We start from the raw sequence: 17,806 nt of genomic DNA on the forward strand, positions 1-17,806 counted from the left end.
CTGTAACAGTACCTTGAGGAATGCCAGAAATCACTTCCGTTTTACTCGACGACTTTCCATCAATTACTACTAACTGTGATCTCTCTGACAGGAAATCACGAATCCAGTGACGTATCTGAGACGATATTCCATGAGCACGCAATTCCACTACAAGCCGCCTGTGTGGTACAGTGTCAAAAGCCTTGCGGAAATTCTTGTACCATACAATGGTAAATAAATATACCTGCTTGTCTTGTGAGTGCTGAAGCTAACCTTATAAGCTGTGCCCTACTGACCCATTCACACGAGCCGTAGCTAATTTTCTTCTTACCTTGCAGCCCCGAAGCCCTCTGGAAGGCGTTCTCGGAAGCCGGGGCTGGACCGCAAGCCCCGCCAAGCGTACAGTGCCAAGCAGCTGGAGCGACTCGAAGCCGAGTTCAAGGTAAATCACTGGTGGTGCGATCACGCAGCCCACTGTACAACGGCTAACAAACACTCATTTTTGTGCTTAATTTCCTCATGTAACACGGGGAGCATTCTCACTTTATTTACAAATACGCAGTCTGATAAAAAATACACTGATGCTCATGAATTAAGGATAACTGCAGAATGTGGTGCCACACAACGTGTCACTACACAAAACTGGCGCTAATAGCACAGGCAGATAGGGAACACACACGACACACATCTGTAAGTCCACGCTATTGGCGATAAGTTGAGAAAATCGTCCCGAAACACATGTGCTACAAAACGCCACTGTTTCCTGCGCGTGTACCCCGACATCAGAATGGGATATGATCACCATGTAAGAGTAGACTGCCTCCAAGTGGTACACCCCGGGAAATGCCGAAAGGTGGCTAAAAGTCTACTACTGACGTGGCGCTGCACTATGAGTGTGAACTCATCTCGCGGCTTAAAAGTGCAAATGGAAGCAAACAATAAAATGAATGGGTCTTCTCAAAACCCAATGGCAAGAGACCTCGGCCCATCAGTCCGAGTACTGCAAATTAACGTAGAAGGCATAAGTAAGACTAAATGTGATATCCTCTCAAGACTAGCACGGGGTAACAATATACATGTCATACTGGTCCAAGAAACACATGTAAACCACGAGGCAGATCTCATGAAAAGAGGTCTCATAAGTGGCTACACCATTGCTGGAGCTATTCACCATGAAAACTATGGATCTGCTACATACGTGCGTAGTGATATTGATAACTGGGCTCCAATAAAAATAGCCGGCCGCGGTGGTCTCGTGGCTCTAGGCGTGCAGTCCGGAACCGTGCGACTGCTACAGTCGCAGTTTCGAATCCTGCCTCGGGCATGGATGTGTGTGATGTCCTTAGGTTAGTTAGGTTTAAGTAGTTCTAAGTTCTAGGGGACTGATGGCCACAGCAGTTGAGTCCCATAGTGCTCAGAGCCATTTTGAACCATCCAATAAAAATAAGTTATTCGGATAACATATTTTTAATAGAAACACTAGTAAGTAACCTCACAATAGTCAATGTATATAAGCCTCCTAACATCCAATGGCCAAAAGAAGCACTCCCTGAAACAAAATACCCTACCCTCTTAATGGGCGATTTCAATAGCCACCACAGTTTATGGGGCTATAGTGAAAACGATGATAATGGTCAAGCCCTACTTGAGTGGGCAGATATTGAAGACCTGCAACTAATATATGATGCTAAAGAGAGACACACCTTCTGGTCAGCTAGATGGCAACGCGGTTGCAACCCAGATCTGTGCTTTGTTAGTAGAGACCACATGGGTAAAGGTAACCCATCAAGCAGGAAAGTATCAACTAACTTCCCACACAGCCAGCATAGACCTGTCATTGTCCACATTGGAATACAAGCCCCTCTTATAAAATCAGCTCCAAAACCAAGATGTACTTTGAAAAGGCTGATTGGGAGTCATACGCAAAACGTGCCGATGCCACTGTACGGTGGATAAAGCCAATCATTAACAACTATGAACGACTTAGTAAAGCTCTTATTGCATCAGCTAAGGAAACTATACCACGCGGTTTCAGCAAAGAATATACACGTGCCTGGAATGAAACAACTAAACGCTTATATAACGAGTTCAAAGAATCGGGAGACAGGGAAGTGGCAGAGGAACTTATCGAGTCACTTGACAGTGCTTGAAGAGAAAAGTGGAAAAAAAAACCGTGGAAGGTATAGACTTTAGAAAGTCCAGCCGTAAAGCCTGGGCCCTACTCAAGAAACTAGGATATGGTGCATTCAAACCCTGTGAAAGAGCAAAAACCACTCCTAATGCAATTGCAGGCCGTATAGCCAATATGTCTCTTGACAAAGAAAACGCCAGAAACATTAAGAAACTAATTAAAATGGTTCAAATGGCTCTGAGCACTATGGGACTCAACTTCTGTGGTCGTTAGTCCCCTAGAACTTAGAACTACTTAAACCTAACTAACCTAAGGACATCACACACATCCATGCCCGAGGCAGGATTCGAACCTGCAACTGTAGCAGTCGCACGGTTCCGGACTGCGCGCCTAGAAAAGAAACTAATTAAAACGTGGGGCGGACGAGCTACTGAAAGATCACATCCTGCAGCACCTTTAGTGGTGGAAGAACTGAAAACGGCTATCTCGAACATCAAAACTAGGAAGGCAGCTGGAGCAGATGAGTTATACCCAGAATTTATTAAGTATAATGGAAAAAATGTTATCAACTGGCTCGTGAACTTCTATAATAACATCCTTCAAGAAGGCTGAGTGCCTAAGATATTCAAAAGATCTAAAGTATTGCCAATATTAAAACCTGGGAAAACACCAGACAAGCCTGAACATTTTAGGCCAATCTCTCTCCTGAGCACCTGCTTCAAACGCTTGGACACTCTTGTATAATCGTATTCGGACGACTTTGAATGAAAGAATCCCCATCGAGCAGGCTGGTTTTCGACCACAACGTAACTGTTGCGGCCAAGTACTGGCTTCAACAACACATATCGAGAACGGTTTTGAACGGAAACTTAAAACAGCTGTTGCATTTGTCGATTTAATCGTTGCATACGATACTGTGTGGAGGCATGGTGTTCTTAGCAAGATACTTGAGATTATCCCTTGCCAGACCTTGTACAAATTACTAAGTGATATGCTCAGCAATAGAACCCTTAAAGTTCATCTAGAAGGAAAGAAGAGTCGAACCATTGTTTCAAACAACGGCTTACCACAAGGTTCTGTATTAGCACCATTACTTTTCAATGTGTACATAAGCGACATACCAACAACAAATGCGCGGAAGTTCTGTTACACAGATGACATGGCCCTCGCTGTGCAACATGAAAGATTTGAACAGTGTGAAAACTCCCTTAACCAAGACCTCAGAGTAATGGGTAAATATTTCAGATCTTGGAGATTAATTCCTAACCCAATAAAGTCAGAAGTTACAGTGTTTCATTTAAACAACCAACAGGCAGCCCGATCCCTTGACGTTACCTTTGCTGGTAGAAAGTTAAAGCATAACCCAAACCCAAAATATCTTGGTATTAAATTGGATAGATCGCTTACATTCAAACCACACCTAATAGATACTGCTGCTAAGATACGTACAATAAATAATATTATTCAAAAGCTCGCCAATACTAGCTGGTTAGCTGATGTACATACTCCGAAGATTTCTTCTGTAGCGCTGGTATACTCTGTTGCGGAATATTGCAGCCCTGTTTGGCTTAACAGCAGACACAGGTCTGAAGTGGATAGTCAGCTAAACAATACCATGAGAAACATAACTGGGACCATTAAATCCATCCCACTGCCTTGGCGTCCTGTTCTCTGCAGTATAGCTCCACCACATCTTAGGCGGCAAACCGCCTTAGTTAACGAATGGCGTAAAAATCTCCTCCAATACCAACCTTCCAATCCAGCAGGACATTGCCCCAAATCTTTCCCGACTAAGATCTAGAAGACCACCATGGAGAACAGCTCAAAACCTTATGGTTACGTCTTACAATGCTATGGATTCATGGAAAAATTAATGGTCTCAGACCAGAACTGCAATGAAATATCACCTGGTGGAAACCTACCTGGTACAGACCTGCCAAGAAGAACTTGGATTAAGCTCAATAGGCTCAGAACTGGTCATGGCAGAAGTGGCGAAATTCTCTGTAGATGGGGCATACGAGATTCACCACCGTGCGATTGTGGACATCCAGAGCAAACGATCCAGCACATCATTCAGGAATGCCCTAAACGTGCGTTTAAAGGATTCGTTAGAGAACTTTATGCAGGCGTCGAGTGGATCGAAAACCTAAACAGAGAACTTTAAAGAGACTCTATAGATTCCATATTGAGACCTTATTGTAACAACATGTGTATGCCTACTTTATCCTTAACTGAATGGCCATAAGACGAGACATTATTTATGTGTTATAATGTATGTTGATTTTATCTTTATCTGTCTGTATGTATTTAAACATGAAACCATTTGTACTTGAACACCACATACGCTAAATAAATAAACCATGCACACGTACACAAGCCGCAATATGAGTTGGCATACTCTGGATCAGATGGTCGAGCAGCTGCAGGGGTATAGCCTCCCATTCTTGCCCAGTGCCTGTCGGAGCTCCTGAAGCGTCCTACGGGTTTGAAGACGTGCAGCGATACGTCGACCGAGAGCATCCCAGACGTTTAGGTCTGGAGAACAGGCAGGCCACTCCATTCGCCTGGTATCTTCTGTTTCAAGGTACTCCTCCACGATGTCAGCTCGGTAGGGCCATGCGTTATCATGCATCAGGAGGAATGTGGGACCCACTGCACCCCTGAAAGGTGGACATACTGGTGCAAAATGACTTCCCGATACACCTGACTTGTTACAGTTCCTCTGTCAAAGACATGCAGCGGTGTACGTGCACCAATCATAATCCCACCCCACACCATCAAACCACGACCTCCATACAGGTGCCTTTCAAGGACATTAAGGGGTTGGTATCTGGTTCCTGGTTCACCCCAGATGAAAACCCGGCAGGAATCACTGTTCAGACTATACGTGGACTCGTCTGTGAACATAATTTGGGACCGCTGTTCCAGTGACCATGTACTGTGTTCTTCACACCAGGCTTTACGGGCTCTCCTGTGACCAGGGGTCGGTGGAATGCACCTTGCAGGTCTCCGGACGAATAAACCATGTCTGTTCAGTCGTCTGTAGACTGTGTGTCTGGAGACAGCTGTTCCAGTGGCAGCGATAAGGTCCCGAGCAAGGCTACCTGCAGTACTCTGTGGCCGTCTGCGGTCACTGATGGTGACATGTCGGTTTTCTTGTGGTGTTGTATACTGTGGACGTCCCGTACTGTAGCGCCTGGACACGTTTCCTGTCTGACACTTTGTGGCACACAGAGGACGTGTGCTACAACCTGCTGTGTTGTCAAGGGTAATAGAAGAAGTACCTCACATGATCGATGAAAGAAGGAAGTACAAAAATGTTCAGGGGAATTCAGAAATACAGAAACGTAACTCAGTAAGGAATGAAGGACATAAAAAGCGCAGAGGAGCTAAGTGGAAATGGCTGCATGAAAAATGTGAAGATATCGAAAAAGAACTCATTGTGGGAAGAACTTACTCAGTATACAGCAAAATCAAACTACTTTCGGTGAAATTAAAAGCAATGGCGGGAAATTAAGAGTGCAACGGGAATTCCACTGTTAAATGCAACCGGCCGGTGTGGCCGAGCGGTTCCAGGCGCTTCGGTCTCGAACCGCGCGACCGCTACGGTCGCAGATTCGAATCCTACCTCGGGCAACGATGTGTGTGATGTCCCTAGGTTAGTTAGGTTTAAGTAGTTCTAAGTTCTAGGGGACTGATGACCTCAGATGTTAAGTCCCATAGTGCTCAGAGCCATTTGAACCATTTGTCAAATGCAGAGGAGAGAGCGAATAGGTAGAAACAGTACAATGAAGGCCTCTATGAGGGGGAGTACTTGTCTTAAGGTTTTTCCGTTTCAGGGCCTGTATCCAAAGCTGCCTTCGGTTTTCATCCTTAGGGAACCTATGAGTAGGAACGAGAAACTTATACTTACTTCTGTAACCGAATTATCAGACACTTTCCAAAATGTAATATGAGTCTGACTTTACAGGCATCACTTTCAACACTTTAATTTACGTGATACTCTATTTCAAGTGTAAAAAACATACAAAAGTCACGTCAGCAGATTTCAATAAACGCATCTGCACTATCATAGAAACACTTACACGTGAAAGGTAATGCCATTTCCCCCGACAAAACGCTGAGTACAGCCATAAGCGCAACATGAAACAACCATGTTTTGCCAACATTCACGTGACTTTAACCCAGAGATGTTGGAGCCACGAAAAAGATGTCAGGGCCAGTCAGTGATCTCCATACTAACATGGAGATCACTGGGACCAGTCTATTACATTTATTGTCGAAGACCAGTGCAGACGTCATCATCTGCGACGCTTTACGCAATTATCGACCAATCAGAAGCAGTCTACGGTCTATATAAGGCCACCACAACACTAATTTTGAGTCAGCCGCTCCTGACGAAGAGGTAATCGTCGAAGGCTCTAGATTTTACCCCGAATTAACGCGACAAGAAGTCCAATAATGTTTTAGACACCATGATCACTGTTTTGGCATACCTCGGACAGCTTTTTGGGCTAATTTATGAATAATAATGTTACGCAGACTGCGTGTTACACAGCTGTTTCCATCGACCAGAATAGCACATTGAGCCCTTCCATTTCTGATGAGCCACTTCAACTGTGTGTCTAGGTTTCAGCCTTGTATTGCACAATATGAACTTCATGACGGAAGTGGGTGTCAGCTTGTGACGTACAGATGGTGTCTGTCGGCAGCTGGACAAGTACCTGAGCGTCAGCAAGCGGATGGAGCTGAGCAAGGCTCTGGCGCTGACGGAGGTGCAGATCAAGACGTGGTTCCAGAACCGGCGCACCAAGTGGAAGAAGCAGCTCACCTCACGCCTCAAGATGGCTCACAGGCAGGTACCGTCAACACACAGCCCACTCTTTCTGTCTGTCTCTCTCTCTCCTCTACATTCACAAACTAGTCTCATGCACTGAGAAATCACATGTGCAAATGCGAGGGTAGCATGAAGTTTATCTCTTTCTTTCTTTTTTTTTTTTTTTTTTGCTTCTGGTATCATTCACATGATTAAAATAGTTTCCCATACATATTCTCATTTGTTATGTATCGATATGTTGTTGTTGAGATCTTCAGTCCAGATACTGGTTTCATGCAGCTTTCCATGCTACTCTATCTCATGCGAGCCTCTTCATCTCCAAGTAACTACTTTACACTACATTCTTCAGAATCTGCTTAGTGTATTCATGTCTTCACCATTTTTACCCTCCCTCATGCTTCCCTCTATTACTAAACTGGTAATATCTTGATGCCTCAGAACGTGTCCTACCGACCGATCCCTTCTAGTCAAGTTGTGCCACAAATTCTTCTTCTTCCCAATTCAGTAACTCCTCATCAGTTACGTGATCAACACATCTGATTTTCAACGTTTTTCTGTAGCATCACATTTCAAATCCTCCTGTTCTCATCCATAATTCTCTTCCACACATGCCAACTCTCCACACACTTTCAGAAAAGACTTCCTGACACTTAAATCTATACTCGACCCTTATAATGGGGTTCTGGTTTCTGTGCAAGCTGTTTCATCTCCAAGTACGTGCTGCAACCTACATCGCTTCTGAATCTGCTTAGTTTATTCATCTCTTGGTCCCTCTCTACGATTTTTACCCTCCACGCTGCCCTCCAATACTAAATTGGTGATCCCTTGATGCCTCAGAAAATGTCCTACCAACCGATCCCTTCTTCTAGACAAGTTTTGACACAAATTCCTTTTCTCCCAGTTCTATTCACTACTTCCTCATTAGTTACGTGATCTACACATCTGATCTTCAACGTTTTTCTGTAGCATCACATTTCAAATGCTTCTATTCTCATCCATCTTTCTCTTCCATTCATGCCTACTCTCCATACACTTTCAGAAAAGACTTCCTGACACTTAAATCTTTACTCAGTGTTAACAAATTTCTCTTCTTCAGAAACACTTCCCTTGACATCGCCAGTCTACATTTGATATCCACTCTACTTCGACCATCCTCAGTTATTTTTCTGCCCAAATAGCAAAACTCATCTACTACTTTAAGTGTCTCATTTCCTAATCTAATTCCCTCAGCATCACCTGATTTACTTCGAAAACATTCCATTATCCTCGTTTTGGTTTTGTTGATGTTCTTCTTATATCCTGCTTTCAAGACACTATCCATTACGTTCAATTGTTCCAAGTTCTTTGCTATCGCTGACGGAATCAAAATATCGTCGGCAAACCTCAAGGTTTATATTTCTTCTCCCTGGATTTTAATTCCTATTCAACTTTTTCATTGGTTTCGTTTACTGCTTGTTCAATGTTCAGATTGAATAACATAGGAGATATGCTACAACCCTGTCTCACTCCCTTCTCTAACACTGTTTCCGAGACACTCGACTCTTATAATTGCGTTCTGGTTTCTGTGCAAGCTGTTTCACACCAAATACCTACAGCAACCTAAATCGCTTCTGAATCTGCTTAGTGTATTCATCTCTTGGTCTCCCTCTACGATTTTTACCCTCCACGCTGCCCTCCAATACTAACTTGGTGATCCCTTGATGCCTCAGAACTTGTCCTACCAACCGATCCCTTCTTCTAGACAAGTTGTGACACAAATTCCTTTTCTCCCCAATTCTATTCAGAACCTCCTCATTACTTACTTTATCTACCTGACTAATCTTCAGCATTCTTCTGTAACACCACATTTCGAAAGCTTCTGTTATCTTCTTGTCTAAACTATTTATCGTCCATGTTTCACATCTATGCATGGCTACACTCCTTACAAATACTTTCAGAAAAGACTTCCTGACACTTAAATCTATACTCGATGTTAACAAATTTCTCTTCTTCAGAAACGCTTTTCTTGCCATTGCCAGTCTATGTTTTATATACGCTATGTATCGATATATTCGTAAATCAAAATGAAAGTTTTGGCAAAAACACACTGACAGAAGAAATTTCGCAACACCAGTAAGGAATTGTGCGACATAAACGAATGTTGGTATAGTCTGTCCATCAGAAGAATAAACCTGATGTAAACATTACGTCATGTATTCTTCCGCGTTTGCTTGAATCTCACTGGATTTCGTTTCACGTGGAGCGCAATCCAAGCTGTGACCAGTACAGTCAAGTACGATCATAAGGATACGTTTTTACGCTTGTGTTACACGCACATAGATTGAGAGATAATGTGGGACAACAGCTTTACCGGCACATTAAACTTTGACAGCACTGGTCAGCGAGCGGTCCAACTAACCTGCAATGGTGTGAGCACTTGGAGTTCCGACAACTTCGCTCCAGATCAGTTCTGTTGGGCTCATCTTGTAATGGTACAGTGGCAAACGAAAAAATGCAGCATTTGTATGACGTGCTCGATGCTGTGAAAATGATTGTTTTTTGTGATTCTAAGACACTTCGTACATCTGTGGTACAAAACAATGGACATAGTCCAAATAAAGAGCATTTAGTTTTTCATTTTTGCCCTAAAAAATTATACTGTTACGTTTTCTTAATTTAAGTGTGTTTCACAAAATATCGATGATTGAGAATTTATATTTGAAATGAAAACAGGAATTTCGCTTGCAATATGTAATTAGAAACAAGAAGACGTGCATTATTCATAACTGCAGTATTCGTAATTACTATTGTCAGATGTAGGTGTTTCAAACTGAACGAGAAAAAAATGACTCTGGTAAAACTTGAACGAGCGAACCATGGCCTTCGGTTTATACTCAGCCTACTACACTACCGATACCACTATATATACAATTTAAGTTGACGTCTCAACTGTACGTAATACATGTAGAAAACCTCAAAGCCGATTATATCTGAGAATTTATGAAAAACATTAAGAACAATCTATTTCTCGCCACTTTTTAACCGTGTTCCACACGCGTGTTTCAATGTGGAACAGTAAGCAGCCTCAGACATTTTCTTATTATTAACAGCGCGACAATAAGAGCACAACAGTGCAGACGCTGTAACTGGACACGGTTTTTGACATAAACGCTACCTAGCTAAAGCGTGATTAAGAAATACGTTGATGGTTATTAATACATTTGAATGTCTTAAAGTTTCATTTGAGGTGACGTAGTAATAATGTATCTCATACAAAGTAGAGCCTACTGCCAAGAGCGTAACAGCACCAGTGTACGTGCGCTATGGCTTCTGACCAATCATCCCGTTTATGTTTGTTTACGTCAGGTTTATTCTTATGATGAAAGGGCTATAGGCGTGTCTCTACATCTGAAAGACGATGTCTATTCAAATTTTGCGCCAGTCGCATAAAAGGGGCGCTAGCCACTTTGATGATGCGTTCAAACAGAAACGAGCCGGAGGCGTAATTACAGTACTTGTGTGTTATAAGTGTTGATCCTGGGTGTTGAGACACTTGTCCCACTGTGACACAAGGCGGTGAATGGCTGTCTCATAAAATCCCCGGAGCTGCGATGTTAACCATTTCCGCTTGTACAGCTTGATGTCGTCATCCGAGGTGAATCGTTTGCCCCTAAGAGCCTTTTTAAGGGGACCAAAAATGGCCGTAGCCCCAGGGAGAGAGGTGCGGACTGTATGGAGGGTGGCCGAAAACTTTCCATTCGAATTTGTACAGGAGTGCCGCGAGTGTGTTGGTCGTATGAGGCTTTGCATTGTCGTGGAGCAGAATGACCCCACGGGTGAGATTGCCTAGTCGTTTTGATTTGACCGCTTGGTGAAGGGTGGTCAATGTTTGCGAGTAACGATGGGTATTCACTGTTTTCCCTTGCTACAGGAAGTGAATTAGAAGAGGGGCCATTTTCAGTACCCTTAAAAAGGCTCTGAGGGGCAAACGATTCACCTCGACGTCCAGTTGTACGTGCGAACTGGTTAACATCGCAGCCCTGGGAATTTTATGAGACAGCCATTCACCGCGTTGTGTCACAGTCGGCCAAGTGTCTCAACAGCCAGGTCAACACTTCTAGCCGGCCGGCGTGGCCGAGCGGTTCTAGGCGCTTCAGTTTGGAACCACGCGACCGCTACAGTCGCAGGTTCGAATCCTGCCTCGGACATGGATGTGTGTGATGTCCTTAGGTTAGTTAGGTTTAAGTAGTTCTAAGTTCTAGGGGACTGATGACCTCAGATGTTAAGTCCCGTAGTGCTCAGAGCCATTTGAACCAATACTTCTAACATACGGGTACTGGTTTGTGTAATTATGCCTCCAGCTCGTTTCTTTAGGAACGCCCTTATAGGTTTGTTTAAAATAGACGCTGCAACGTTCGTGGGCGTTAGTTACTTTTGAGATTTTACCTGGTGAGTTGATTTTAGTCAAGGATGCCTGTAAGATGATACAGACGCCACTATCAACACTTCACAAAGTTTGAGTGTGGTCGTGTAATAGGGCTACGAGAAACTGGATGTTCCTTCTGTGATACAGCAAAAAAGTCGCAGGTTCGAATCCTGCCTCGGGCATGGATGTGTGTGATGTCCTTAGGTTAGTTAGATTTAAGTAGTTCTAAGTTCTAGGGGACTGATGACCTCAGATGTTAAGTCCCATAGTGCTCAGAGCCATTTGAACCAATACTTCTAACATACAGGTACTGGTTTGTGTAATTATGCCTCCAGCTCGTTTCTTTTTGAACGCCCTTATAGGTTTGTTTTAAATAGACGCTGCAACGTTCGTGGGCGTTAGTTATTTTTGAGATTTTACCTGGTGAGTTGATGTTAGTTAAGGATGCCTGTAAGATGATACAGACGCCACTATCAACACTTCACAAAGTTTGAATGTGGTCGTGTAATAGGGCTACGAGAAACTGGATGTTCCTTCTGCGATACAGCAGAAAGACTGTGTCGTCCCAAGAAGACTTGGCTCCAGACAGCCATATGGTGCTACGTATAATGAAGAATGTTGTGCTCGACGTATAGCTCTGGCGCACCATGCTGCATTTGCAGTAGCAATTTGAGCAGCAGCTAGCGTCACACTGACACAACAAACTTTTACAAATCGGTTACACCAAGGATAACAGTGAGCCAGATGCCCTGTAGCGTGCATCCCTCTGGCCCCTAACCACTGCCATTTGCGAGTAGTGTCAAGGGAGAGCTGATTGGAGGGCAAACTGGAGGTCTATTGTGTTTTCCAATGAAAGCTGGTTCCGCCTCGGCATCAGTGATGCCCTTGTGGTGGTCACAAGGAGGCGAGTGGAGGGCCTGCAACCACCTGTCTGGGTGCTACACACACTGGAACTACACCTGGAGGTATGGTCAGGGGTGCAAATTCGTACCACAGCAAGAGCACTGGTTATCCCACTCACACTGACTGCAAATTTGTACGTGAATCTGGTGATTCGACCTGTTGTTGTGCCATTCACGAACAGCATTCCAGGGGATGTTTTCCAACAGGACAACGCTCGCCCACATACCGCTGTTGTCACCCAACATGCTCTACATAGTGTCGACATGTTGCTTTGGCCTGCTACATTACCATATCTGTCTCCAGTCGAGCACATATGGGACATCATCGGAGGACAACTCCAGTGTCATCCACATATAGCATTAACCGTCCTTGTTCTGAGCGACCATGTGCAACAGGTATCGAATCCCATCCCAAAAACTGACATACATCACCTGTGTGACACAATGCATTCATGTTTGCATTCTCACACTTTTGCAGTTATTAATGTAGCAGCAGTTCACGTTTGCAATGGCTTATCTTACAATTTCATAGCCTTTGATCTTGCAATGTTAATCACTTAAATATGAAACCTAGACAAATATATTGCCAGAATTTCATTACTCTAATTCAATTACTTTTTGGGGTTTCGATTTATTTCCGTCAGTGTATTTAGACCCTACAATCGCACTTATCGTGAATCTCTTGGCTTAACATCACATACATTCATAATAATAGTTTTTTGTAATTATATTCTATTTTCTTCCAAGTTATTCGCCGAATGCAAATTTCATGACATCACATGCAGTTGGTAGAGATATATGTATTGTGCAGGACCAGGACTCGTACTTTATGATGAATGACTACCATACCCATATCTCACTGTCACCTTCTTTGTATCGTTTCTCATGCACGTCTTCCTTCAAGCTGACAACATTACTTCATTCGCACTCAGAGAGAATGACACTCCCACAAGGAATTGGGACCAGCTGCTGATCGTCAAAACATGTGTAACTATCGTAAGCTGAGATGGGGCATACGACGATAACAATGATCTCGATTCCTTGTGGCATGTGTCGTTCTCCGAAAGCGGAAATCAAGTGATGACTTAACACTTTCGCTGCTAAGGACGTGTATACACGTCCTGCTAAGCCGTTCCCCAGGTGTTGACACGTATAATCGAACTGCTTGGGATTTCCTAAAGCTGAATTCGTACTTAGCTGCCGACCTCTCACTGCTGCGGACGGGTTACTTCCACGTCGCCGTGAAAAATATAGCTTCGAGTGAATCAACATATGTGACTCGTTGCACCTAAAAAACTCATTTCGGTATCATGAATCATTTATGAGATTATGACTCTTGTAATGTCCACGTGATCCGTGATGCACAAGGACATGAATTGGCGCGACGTGCGAACCATCATTCGGATATTAAAGCCAGTAAGTCTAGAATGAAATGAAATATCGTTCTGCTCTCAATTTTAAATAAAATTTCGATAGCTTATCTACGTTTCATTCCCTGTAACGTATGAGCTAAAATCAACCAAACGCAAAGTTTATGCAGCGCGTGTATGTCTCTGCAAACTCTTTAAAATGTCGTGCAATGTTTTATTTAATTTGATGCAGCGCAGGAAGTATGACGCACAACGAAAAGTTCTGTATCGAATGAAGATAGACTGTAAGACGTGAAATAAAATTTGTTTGCCAAATAGTTTTCGAAAAATAGGGTGACAAGTATTTCATGTCGGCCGGAACACCGTCTCTAAGAGCCGGCACCAGCATTTTGGCGAGCAGTACAGCCGTAACAAACGCCGCCCTCAGTGGAGTACAACGGCGGTCTGTTGTAATTGTTAAAAGCCATTCAGGGGCCAAGGTTGCACAAGACAACCGGTTTCAACAGTCTTACCTGTCATCTTGTACATGAGATGAGCGTGAAACGAACATGGTCAAGATGGCAGCTAAGACTGTTGAAAACGGTTGTCTTGAACTTGAGGAAGGAAAAAAAAAAATTAAAAAAATAATGGTGCGATCTGGCTTTTAAAGGTCAAAGGGAGATGTGCATAAGACCAAAATATAAGGAAATGGACAGTGGCATATGGACGTTTGGATAGGGCCAGGGAGCTTGCATGGATAGCCAAAATGGTTTAGCCTAGCTCTCACAATAAGTAGAAAGTTTGGGTTCGAGTCCTGACCCGACACAAATTTTCACATGTCACAATTGGGTAATTCATCTATACCCATTGCAGCTGAACCCGTGAAATACGCATTCAACAAGTGACTTGGAATATTTTATTCAGCTCCTGGTCGTCAAGCCATATGTAATACTCCATTTACACTACTTACACTCCCTCAGCTACAACAGATTCAAGGTAGCTGTGATAGACACTTTTTATAGAGTATAGGGCAATATTATCATTCAAAATGCATGAATGTTCAATGTCTGTTCGAAATACTTTAGACATGAAAACAATGATAATCTTTTTCTAGAACTATCTGTATTTCCTTTCATAAGTTCATAATTTTTACAGTTTATTTGTAAACTATTAGATTGTTGTTGTTTAGTTTAAACTGTGTCATTTAGTTCTTTGTCGTGATTAATTTTGATTCATTCAGATCAAATCAGTGTTCTAAGCTGTCTAGGGTATCAATGACCCTTCAGGAAATCTGTTCTCTGGTTTCACTTACAGTGAGTACAGATGCGTTATATGCAGTTAAAACTGAGTATGTTGTATTCTTGCTGTAGTGGTCTTCAGTCCAAAGACTGGTTTGATACAACTCTCCATGCTACTCTATCCCATGTGAGCCTCTTCATCTCAGAATGACTACTACAACTTACATCCTTCAGAATCAACTTAGTGTATTCATCTCTTGGTCTCCATATATCATTTTTACCCTCATGCTTCCCTCCAGTACTAAACTGGTGATCCCTTGATGCCTCAGAACGTTTCCTACTTCTTCTAGTCAAGTTGTGCCACAAGTTCCTCTTCTCCCCAACTCCGTCCAGTACCTCCTCATTACTTACGTGATCTACAAATATGATCCTCAACGTTCTTCTGTAGCATCATATTTCAAATGCTTCTTTTCTCGTCCTAACAAATTTCTCTTCTTCAGAAACGCTTTCCTTGCCATTGCCATTCTACATTTTATATCCTTTTTACTTTGACCATCATCAGTTATTTTGCTCCCCAAATAGCAAAACTCATTTCCTAAGCTAATTCCCTCAGCAACACCCAACTTAATTTGACTACATTCCATTATCTCATTCTGCTTTATATGATGTTCATCTTATATCATCCTTTCGAGACACTGTCCATCACATTCAATTGTTCTTCCAAGTCCTTTGCTGTCTCTGACGGAATCAAAATGTCGTCGACAAACCTCAAGGTTTTTATTTCTTCTCCCTAGATTTTAATTTCTATTCCAAATTTTTCTTTGCTTTCCTTTACTGCTTGTTCAATGTACGGACTGAATAACATCGGGGATAGGCTACAACTCTATCTCACTCCCTTCTCCACCACTGCTTCCCTTTCGAGCTACTCGACTCTTACGATTGCCTTCTGGTTTCTGTAAAAATTGTAAATAGCCTTTCGGTCCCTGTATTTTACCCCTGCCACCTTCAGAATTTGAGAATATTCCAGTCAACATTGTAAAAAGTTTTCTCTAAGTCTACAAATGCTATAAACGCAGGTTTGCCTTTCCTTAATCCATCTTCTAAGTCAAACGGTCAGTATTGCCTCATGTGTTCCTACATTTCTACGGAATCGAAACTGATCTTCCCCGAGGTCGGCTTCTTCCAGTTTTTCCATTCATCTGTAAAGAATTCATGTCGGTATTTTGCAACAATGACTTATTAAACTGATAGTTTAGTCATATTCACACTTTTCAGCACCTGCTTTCTTTAGAATTGTGTTGTTATGTGTAGGGGTCATTCATTTTATAAAATAAAAATGGGTCTGTAATGGAACCTTGTAAGGACATGGGTGAAATAACTTTCTATCAGACAAACTATTTGCTGCGCTTTATGTTATGTTTTAATTCTGTTAAATGTGAATGCAAGACACAACCATTGATTCCATAAATTTCTAATTTATAGAACAATATGGAATGGTAACGGAGGATGTTAGGTGTAAGTGTGCTGCCTGGAGATGAAAAGGTTGACAAGGTAGTCATGGAAGGCCACATGAAACCAATCAGAAGACCGATGGGTACTCCCAACTTAAAGCAGTGGACTACACAGTCAAGGCCTTCATAAGTTGTTTACAAAAAATTCTTGTGACTTTTTGGACTGTCATAAGATGAATACCATTTCTCAAGTAATTTTGTTGATGTCACATTTTGTACTTCTGCCTTTCTCAAAGGTAAAGTGCTTTAATGACGTGAGATTAGATTTTTCTTTGTAGTGTTAGATCGGAGCTGCAACTATTTTTCCAAAAACTTTTGAAAAAACTGGAGGAACACTTACTGGTCAGCAGTTTCATACATCTCTCTTTGAGGCTTCTTTCAATAACTGCTTCACCACTGTATACTTTAGAGAATCTGGGGAACATAGGGGCGTGATATTACCAAGGAACCTGTTTTATTTACTCTTGTGATTATACTATGCACTCCAGACATATTTTAAAAATATATATAATGCCATATTTTCTACACCTTTATCTGCAGTTAAAACCTCCGTATAATGCTGATTTAAACCAAAGGAAAGGACATTATGTATGTTTTATATTCAAAACATCCTGCACCCTTAATGTAATTGATGAACGACATTATTTGTATTTATTGACAAGGACAAGGTTGCTTGTTTTTATATATTTTTATTTTTCTGGATTGTTTTCAATCTATCCAAAGATATTTGGAAATTTGTGGTAAGTTCCTATGGGACCAAACTGTTGAGGTCATCAGTCCCTAAGCTTACACACTACTTAATCTAACTTACGCTAAGGACAACACACACACACACACACACACACACACACACACACACACACACACACACAAAGAAAGAGAAGAAGAAGAAGAAGAAGAAGAAGACTCGAACCTCCGACGGAGGGAGTCGTGCGAACCATGGCAAGGCACCCTAGACCACACGACTACCCCGCACAGCTGTCGAAAGATAAAGCAAGCCTTAAACGAAATACGACAGGTTTTATACTAATTATATTTTGTACATTTTATTTCTATATTAACCATATTTAATACATTTATAACTATAAACGAAACAAAGTGATCGCACACACATCACATAAACCACAGAAAACATACACATGAACCAATCTCTTTGACAACAGAATACATCACTGATATTATACAGCATGCTTAACCTCATGGTTACGAGTACAAGGACATGCTGATACCCAAATAAAATTTGTGTCCTGCCTACTCGTCGAATGTAGAGTGCCTAGAAGACTTGCTCTCTCGGATCACTAGACAACATTTCAAGCAAATTGAATTAATGAATGTTTATTACATTAAGATAAATGGCAATATTTAACCTTGAGAATTTTCAAGGAGGTGGTGCAAGCAATGGCAACAAAAAAAATTAAAAATCTCCGCAGTATATACAATTATGCAGTTCCTAA

At 42.2% G+C, this 17,806-nt stretch overlaps 1 protein-coding gene across 1 annotated transcript; it reads left to right on the forward strand.

The window, feature by feature from the left end:
* The first annotated feature begins 206 nt into the window (after window positions 1-206).
* Window positions 207-13,227, forward strand: LOC126293243 (homeobox protein ceh-19-like). Its single transcript, XM_049986361.1, has 4 exons — window positions 207-234; window positions 318-421; window positions 6,823-6,969; window positions 13,066-13,227. Exons 1-4 carry the CDS (start codon window positions 207-209, stop codon window positions 13,225-13,227), a joined length of 441 nt encoding a protein of 146 aa, XP_049842318.1.
* The last annotated feature ends 4,579 nt before the right edge of the window (window positions 13,228-17,806 follow it).

This window comes from Schistocerca gregaria, chromosome 10 (genome assembly GCF_023897955.1).
Source record: "Schistocerca gregaria isolate iqSchGreg1 chromosome 10, iqSchGreg1.2, whole genome shotgun sequence".
In the NCBI taxonomy this organism is placed as follows: Eukaryota; Metazoa; Arthropoda; class Insecta; order Orthoptera; family Acrididae; genus Schistocerca; species Schistocerca gregaria.

Excerpts from the sequence above, each read along its gene's own strand:
- LOC126293243 (XM_049986361.1), top strand. The coding sequence starts at position 207 with ATGGTAAATAAATATACCTGCTTGTCTT. Across the intron at positions 235-317 it reads TAAATATACCTGCTTGTCTT|CCCCGAAGCCCTCTGGAAGG; the intron begins GTGAGTGCTGAA and ends CTTACCTTGCAG. Across the intron at positions 422-6,822 it reads GACTCGAAGCCGAGTTCAAG|CTGGACAAGTACCTGAGCGT; the intron begins GTAAATCACTGG and ends GTCTGTCGGCAG.